Source organism: Mandrillus leucophaeus, unplaced genomic scaffold (assembly GCF_000951045.1).
Source record: "Mandrillus leucophaeus isolate KB7577 unplaced genomic scaffold, Mleu.le_1.0 Scaffold10, whole genome shotgun sequence".
Classification (NCBI taxonomy): domain Eukaryota; kingdom Metazoa; phylum Chordata; class Mammalia; order Primates; family Cercopithecidae; genus Mandrillus; species Mandrillus leucophaeus.
The window spans coordinates 953,519-961,400 of record NW_012098098.1 but is presented as its reverse complement, the minus strand read 5'-3'; the positions used below and the strand labels follow the sequence as shown (position 1 = coordinate 961,400).

The following is a 7,882-nucleotide window of genomic DNA, read 5'->3' as shown; positions in this document are numbered from 1 at the left end:
ACACACACACACACACACACACACACACACGGTTTTCTTTTTGTGGCTAAGGCTCTGTATACTTTTGATGAAACAAAGCTTGGCAACAGTATCCATTCTCCTCTGCCGCCTGCTTTTCCCCTGTTGTGTATGAACAATAGACATTGTGTAGAAACAGCAGGCAGCAAACTGGAGCCTCCTCCAGGCTTCTACCCTGCAAGGCTCCCGTCCCACTTGGACCAAGCCAGGGGGGCTTGTCCCTTCTCAAGTGAGACCAAGCCTGCTGGCGTCCTGCCTTAGGCGTCAGGCTGAGTGGCTGATTAGCTTTTGTTGGTGGGAAGGAAACAATATTACAGCTGCCATCCCCAAGGGCGCTGGGTGCCATTGAGAATGCTACACATTTGGGCCTGGTGTCACGCCTGTAATTCCAACACTTTGGGAGGCTGAGGTGGGCAGATCACCTGAGGTCAGCAGTTTGAAACTAGCCTGACCAACATGGTGAAACTCCATCTCTACTGAAAATACAAAAATTGGCCTGGTGTCATGGTGCGTGCCCGTAGTCCCAGTTATTTGGGAGGCTGAAGGCAGGAGAATTGCTTGAACCTGGGGGGCAGAGGTTGCACTGAGCCGAGATTGTACCACTGCACTCCAGCCTGGGCGACAGGGTGAGACTCTGTCTCAAAACAACAACAAAAACCTCTATACATTTGACCCCTGGACCCCAGACCAGCCCTGCCCCACGCGCACCCTGTACAGCTGAGGACAGGGAGGCAGAGATGGAGAGCTTGGCCAGCACCTCATTGTCACGGGTGGAGCTGGGATTCAGATCCCGCCGTCTGTCCCCGTGCATCAACTGCACATGTCACCCACTGCACAGTCCCTCACATGGTCACTGTGTGTTAGCATCCTAGGCACCCTGGCTGCCTGTTACTTGGCCCTGGTCATCACCGTGCAGTACTACCTCTGGCCCCAGGGCCTCGTGCGCGAGTCCCGTCCTTCACTGAGGTAAGTCTGAGGGAACAGCTTCTGGCAGCCTCTGTGGGGAGGCGTGGCAGGGGAGTCTTCCAGGGGAGTCTCGGAGGAGGAGCCTCTCTTGGCTCACGGCAGAGCCTGGGCTCCTTCCATGCAGTTCTTTCCGTCTCTGATGCGGTGAAGGCAAGGGAGGGCCACTTTCCTTCTGCTGCAGGGACCTGGCTGTGGCTAGTGATGACTGGGACGGGCCAAGGGACGCAAAACCGCCAAAGGCTGCGGCAGCCAAGGGGTCATAGGCTGTTGCAGACTTGTCCCCACAGCGTGGAGGTACATAACCTGGCAGCCAGCCAGCCGCAAGTGCCGGCGCAGGGGAACAGTGAGGGGGCCGGTGTGGCCAAGCCAGCCAGAGCAAGGGCAGAGAGCGTGGGCGGGGATGTCGTGTAGGGATTCAGAGCCACAGGAAGGAGTTTGGTTTTGCTCTGGATGAGTTGGGAGATTTGGCAGCATTTTGAGTACAGCAGGGATGTGACAGGACCTGTTTTTTAAAATGGTCACTCTGGGCAGGGTGTGGTGGCTCATACTTGTAATCCCAGCACTTCGCCAGGCTGAGGCAGGTGGATCACTTGAGGTCAGGAGTTCAAAACCAACCTTGCCAACATGGTGAAACCTTGTCTCTACTTAAAAATACAAAACGTAGCCAGGTGTGGTGGCACGCACCTGTAATCTCAGCTGCTCAGGAGGCTGAGGCAGGAGAATTGCTTGAACCGGGAGGCAGAGTTTGCAGCGAGTCAAGATCATACCACTGCACTCCAGCCTGGGCAACAGAGCAAGACTCTGTCTCAAAAAAAAAAAAAAAAAAAAAAAAAAAGCTCACACTGGCTGTTCTGTCGTCTTTGGGAACCAGGGGCAGCAGCAGAGACCAAGTAGGAGGCCCCTGCCTAGATCCCAGGTCCCAGACCTGGTGGCTTCAGAGGAGGCCGTGAGGAAGAGTCAGACTGGATATGCTTGAGATCTGATTTCCCAGTGGCAGGGCTGGCTCGTGGGTGTGGGACCCCTGCAGTCACCCAGTCCCCGTGCTCAGTGTAACCCTCTGCTGTTGCCGTCTTAAAATTCTTAATCATTGTCCAACAAAGGTCACCACACGTTCCTTTTGCACCTGGCCCTGTGAATTCTGTAGCCAGTGCTGCGGGTGGGTTGGACGGTGAGCAAGAGAGAGAAGAAAGTCAAGGTAACTTGGAGCTCTCCGCTTGAACAATGGGAAGGACAGAGATGCTGTTTCCCGGATTAGAGAGGACTGACAAGGGTGGGTCCCTGGGAGCAGCTCAGGCTGGAACAGTCAAGGTGGAGCCGACCTTGAGATGTCTAAGAGGGAAGTCAAGCAGCTGGGCAGGTCTGTGTGTCTGAAGTTCAGGGAGAGAGGTCCTGGCTGGCAGCAGAAACGTGGCTGACATTGGCCCAGAGACGGCGTTCAAGGCTGTGAGTGCTGAGATCCGTACACTGAGCTGGTGGTACTTTAGCACAGGCAGGTCAGGGGGATGAGGAGGCCCTGGTAAAAACAGGAGGTGGTGAGTTAGGATATGTGAGTGTCCAAGGGCTGCTGTGACAAGTGACCACATATTCTGTGGCTTAAAATAACAGAAATTTCCCTCACTTCTGGTGCCTAGAAGTCCAGAATCAAAGTGTGGCCATGCTCCCTCTGAAGGCTCCAGAAGCGGATCTTTCCTGCCTCTTCCCAGTTCTGGGGGCAGCGATCTGTGTTCGTTGGCTGATAGACGCATCACTGGGTCTCAGCCTTCATCCTCACACTGTGTTTTCTCTGTGTATTTGTTTTCCCTTCCAATTGGGGCGGCAGGCATTGGATTCAGGCCTACCCTAATCCAGCATGACCTCATCTTACTTTCAATAATTACACCTAGAAAGCCTGTCAAAGGAAGCTGGGAACCAGGCGGGGATCCCAAGAGGCTGGACCTGGAGGTTTTCTCTCCATGCAGACCTCTCTCCTCTAAGGTGGCTTGGACGGAGCTCAAACCATCCTTGTGCTATTTGGGATCATTGTGTGGATGCTGTGGGTGCCCCCCCATTACCAAACCGCACTGGGAGCCAGCAGCCTTCAAGAAGGAAGTTGGGAGTTCCTATTGCTGTTTCCCTGCCCGAATTCTGCCCACATGGAAAATGTCATGTTACCAAATGTCAGCAAAGACGTATTTAGAAAGTGTAGCATTTAGCCAGCATCCTTTTCCATTCCCAAAAGCCTGGTCACGGACACAGTCATTAAAAATACAACTTGCAGCCATGCTCTGTTACATTTTCCCAGCATCCTTTCAAATTCACCCTTGGAGCCGCAGGTTGTTCCGGGTGTGACCCTTCTTTAATAAACTCCTGTTCTTGTCTGTTTACAGCCCTGCCTCCTGGACCTCTGTGTTCAGTGTCTTCCCCACCATCTGCTTCGGGTTTCAGGTAATTTGAGCATCTGTGTTGAAGACTGTGGCATTTGCAGAGGCTGTGGGTGACTCTCTGCTCCATCGGGAAACCTTGGTTTCTCTGTTAGGGAGGCGTTTGAGGACTTCTAGAATACACTGGGCTCTCTGCTGCCAACCTGTGGTCTCCAGGCTGTCTTTCGAGACCACGAGAGTGGGTTGGTGTCTGGGTTCAGGGAGGTGGGAATTGCCTTGAACTTGGGAATCCAGCCCCCACTGATGGCCAAAAGCAGCACCATGTTTATTGGGTCTCGGGTAGAGTGTGGGGACCTGGGACCTGTCCCTTCCTCTGCAGAACCCCCACAGGGCTGTGATCAGACCTGAGGCCTGGAGGCCTAGAGCTTTCTACTTAACTCTGGCACGACAGTTTTACCCAGGTGGACTCTGCCCAGGGCCTTGGGCAGGAAAGATCCTGCTTCCTGAGGGGTACAGGGTAGAGGAGCTGGAAGGTGTACAGGTAGCTGATTAGAGAGGGGGAGGGGACAGGAATACAGAATTTTTAATAGAATATCATGGGAGGGAGGACGAGGCTGTATATGTAGAATCCTGGCAGAGGGGTAGAGTCAGAGGTGTCTGCTCAAGGTGGTAGGGTCTGAAAGGGATCTTGAAGGACATATGGGCAGCAGCCAGGTGACTGGGAGTGCACCCCAGGTAGAGAGGACAGCACAGGTGGGCCGCCGATGTGAGCCGGCCCCAGGCACAGCTGGAGAGAGACGTGCAGAGGGCTCTGTGGCACGGTGCTAGGGGAAAGGTGGCCGGGGATGGGGGAACGGCAGGGAGGCGGCGGGCCTGGGCTCAGTCCCCTGCTTCTGGGCTGTCATGGGTACCCCTAGCCCTCCTAGCAGGTGGCAGCAGACACTGTTCTTCCATTGTTTTTTGTTTTTCTTTTTTGAGTTGTAGTCTCACTCTTGTTGCCCAGGCTGGAGTGCAGTGGATCTCCGCTCACTGCAACCTCTGCCTCCCAGATTCAAGCAATTCTTCTGCCTCAGCCTCCCAAGTAGCTGGAACTACAGGCATGCGCCACCATGCCCAGCTAATTTTTTTTGGTATTTTTAGTACAGGGGGTTTTCGCTATGTTGGTCAGGCTGGTCTCGAACTCCTGACCTCAAGCAATCTGCCCACCTCGGCCTCCCAGAGCGCTAAGATTATAGGCGTGAGCCACCGTGCCTGGCCATGTTGCTTATTTTAGGGAAGATTTACCTCTATCTCCTAAAAACAACCACCTATCCACTGCCTACTACCAGCACCAACAAAACCATTCCAAAGTAAAATCAAGTCCACAGGGAGATGCGTCCAGGGTTTACCACTGGATCTCAGCTTTGTAGCCATTGAGCTCTTCTCTTCCCTTGACCATCAGTGAGCTCTGCTTCTGTTCTTCATCTTGCCTTTTCTTTGAGAACCCTTTTCAGGAAAGAAAAAAATCCTGAAAGATTTCCATTTCTCTTCCGCATAATAAGTCGGCGTACTGCTTCAGGGCCTCAGCAAGCCACTTCCGTGCATTTCTCACATTGCTTCTTGCATGCCCAATATTTTGAAAGATCTAAAGAACTGATTTTGCTGTCAACTGTTTGTCTGGACTGGGTTTAACAACCCCTCTCTGTGCCCAAGCGCCATATGGTGCGGCAGATCCACGCTGGGGCCGCCTCCCCGATGCTGGCAAGCGGTGCCCCTCACCTTTGCCTCCAGCCCTCATCCGATTCTCCTAGCAACCAGGCCTGGGCTGCGTCTCCAGGGACACGAGATGCTGAGATGAAGAGCGGGGAAGGATGAGAATTGAAGGAGTGGGAGTAGGGGCTCAGGCTAGAGGTGGGGGCTGCCAGGATCTGAAGCGGGGGAGAATAAATGTAGGTGAAGGTGCTGGGAAAAGGGGGTGAGGCTGGAGAGGGCTGCAGGGAAGGGATGGTCACATACTGTCATCAGGAACTCTGACCTGATTCAAACACAGCGTCCCCGCCCAAACACATTTGGCAATGGGGCACCCCCGCCCCAGGCCTGTCCAGTCTGTGAGAGGGACTCAGGAGCAGAGGGGTCGTGTCCACCCCCAGCCAGTGCGGCTATGCCAGGATTTCTGGTGGTTTTTTTTTTTCCTTTTGTGACAGACTCTCGCTCTGTTGCCCAGGCTGGAGTGCAGTGGCGCGATCTTGACTCACTGCAACCTCCGCCTCCTGGGTTAAAGCGATTCTCCTGCCTCAGCCTCTTGAGTAGCTGGAACTACAGGCACCTGCCACCATGCCCAGCTAATTTTTGTATTTTTAGTAGAGATGGGGTTTCACCACATTGGCCAGGCTGGTCTCGATCTCTTGACCTTGTGATCCACCCACCTCAGCCTCCTAAAGTGCTGGGATTACAGGCGTGAACCACTGTGCCCGGCTGGTTTTTGTGGTCTTAAAAAACATTTTTGTTAAGATAGAATGCACATACCATGCCATTCACTTTTCTGAAGTGTACAACGTAATGGATTTTAGTATATTCAGAGCTGTGCCACCATCACAGTCAGTTGAGAACCTTTCTGTTGCTCCCAGAGGAAACCCATCGCCGTCAGTCGCTCTCCATTCTCCACCCCTGCCCGCAGCTTTTGTGCTTCCTGTCTCTCTGGATTTGCCTACGATGGCCCTCTCCTAGGAATGGAATCCCACTGTGGCCTTTAATGACAGGCTTCCCTCCCCACCGTGCTGGTGAGAGTCATCCATGTTGTAGCCACCCTACGTGTGGTCAAATAACGTTCCGTTGTGTGGATAAGCTGCGCTTTATCCCTGTGTCCTTTGATGGACATCTGGGTGGGGTCCACTTTTTGGCCACTGTGTCGTCTTGCCATCTCTTTCCATCACCGAGCAATGAGTGCCTGCACACTGCCACCATCTCCTGGGTGCCACCCGCCCTCAGCAGGCCTGCTCTGCTTCCCCTTATAAAACCAGTAGAGGCCGGGCGCGGTGGCTCATGCCTGGAATCCCAGGACTTTAAGAGGCTGAGGCTGGTGGATCACCTGAGGTCAGGCGTTCAAGACCAGCCTGGCCAACATGGTGAAACCCCATCTGAACAAAAAATACAAAAATTAGCTGGGCATGCTGGCGCGGGCCTGTAATCCCAGCTACTTGGGAGGCTGAATCAGAATCCTTTGAACCCAGGAGGTGGAGGTTGCAGTGAGCCAAGATCATGCCACTGCACTCCAGCCTGGGCTACAGAGCAAGACTCTGTCTCAAATAAAAAACAACAAAAAACACCAGTAGAAACCCAACTGGGGAGTCAATGGGGAGAAAAGGAGGCACCTCCTGCCCACCAGCCTGTCGGGCACTACTGACTATCTTCTCTCTTATACTGGACTCAGCTGTGCCTCTATATGCAGAGCTGCGGTTCCGGGACCCCCCACCTTGGGGCACCTAGGTGACCTGAAGGCAGAGCCTGCGATGGGGCTGAGGTGCTGGCGCCCCTTTAGGAACAGGAAAGGGGCATCACGGGGGTCCCCATTGTGGGCACTGGGGCTCCAGGTCCACAGGGCTGACCTGAGTGTGTGGGGTGAACCCCACAAGTGCCGTGGGGGTGCAGGAGGCAGAGGGTTGATCCGCAGAGTCCCAGAGGTGTCGAGTCCCCACTGCTGGTGGAACCCTCCCGTAGGTCAGGGAAACCTGGGGGCAGAAAGCAGGGGTGCACGGCGCCTGAGGTCAGTGGAAGGGGTGTGCTCAGTGGGGGCTGGAAGCCGGAGGGAGGAGGCCACTGTGCCCTCCTACATCTACAGAATGTGTCCTGGGAGTGGGAGGATGGCTGTGCTGGGCTTGTTTCCTTGGCTTTGCTCACTTGCACCGAGTGGGAATCATGAGTGACAGAGAGCAGGGCTGGGTGGAGGGAGGCCTGGTGGCTACTGGGTGGGTTCACGGGATGGGTAGGTGGGTAACCCCTGGAGTGTTCATTCAGCTGGGTGCAGGCTCCGATCCTGGCCCAAGTTCAGAGTCCTGAGCAAGGCAGACGTGGTCGTTGTGTGGTTGAGAGATGCTGAGCAGACAAAATGAAAAGCCTGCTTATGTTGAAGACACGGGCCGTGTGAGAGAGGAAACCAGCCCACTCGGGAGGACTCCGCGGGAGGGTGTGGAGGAGCTGGCTGGACCAGGAGAAAATCCTGCCAGAGGGACCAGCACAGGCAAAGGCCCTGAGGCAGGGAGGGGAGACCCAGCCAATCTGAGCTCCTTGTATAGGATCCTTGCAGGGTGGGCAGGAGCGAGGCCTCGGCATGTTTGGTTTTAACCAGGAGTGAGTGAGTGGGTGTAATGGTGGGAACCAGCCCTGGGAGCCTGGGAAGAACGCCGAACCCACCAGTGTGTCTGGACCGAGCAGAGCCTCCCTGCCTGGTGTGTCTGGACGGAGCAGAGCCTCCCTGCCCCTCGTGTCTGGACAGAGCAGCCTCCCTGCCCCTCGTGTCTGGACAGAGCAGCCTCCCTGCCCCTCGTGTCTGGACAGAGCAG

General features: G+C 54.9%; 1 protein-coding gene across 1 annotated transcript in view; it reads left to right on the top strand.

Annotated features, from left to right (window-relative positions):
* SLC38A8 (solute carrier family 38, member 8) overlaps positions 1–7,882 on the top strand; it is a 33,070-nt gene that overhangs the window by 9,727 nt on the left and 15,461 nt on the right. Inside the window, exons 4-5 of the mRNA XM_011971265.1 lie at positions 883–984; positions 3,351–3,408. Of these exons, the coding sequence (XP_011826655.1) occupies positions 883–984; positions 3,351–3,408 (160 nt within the window). The remainder of the gene's footprint in view (positions 1–882; positions 985–3,350; positions 3,409–7,882) is intronic.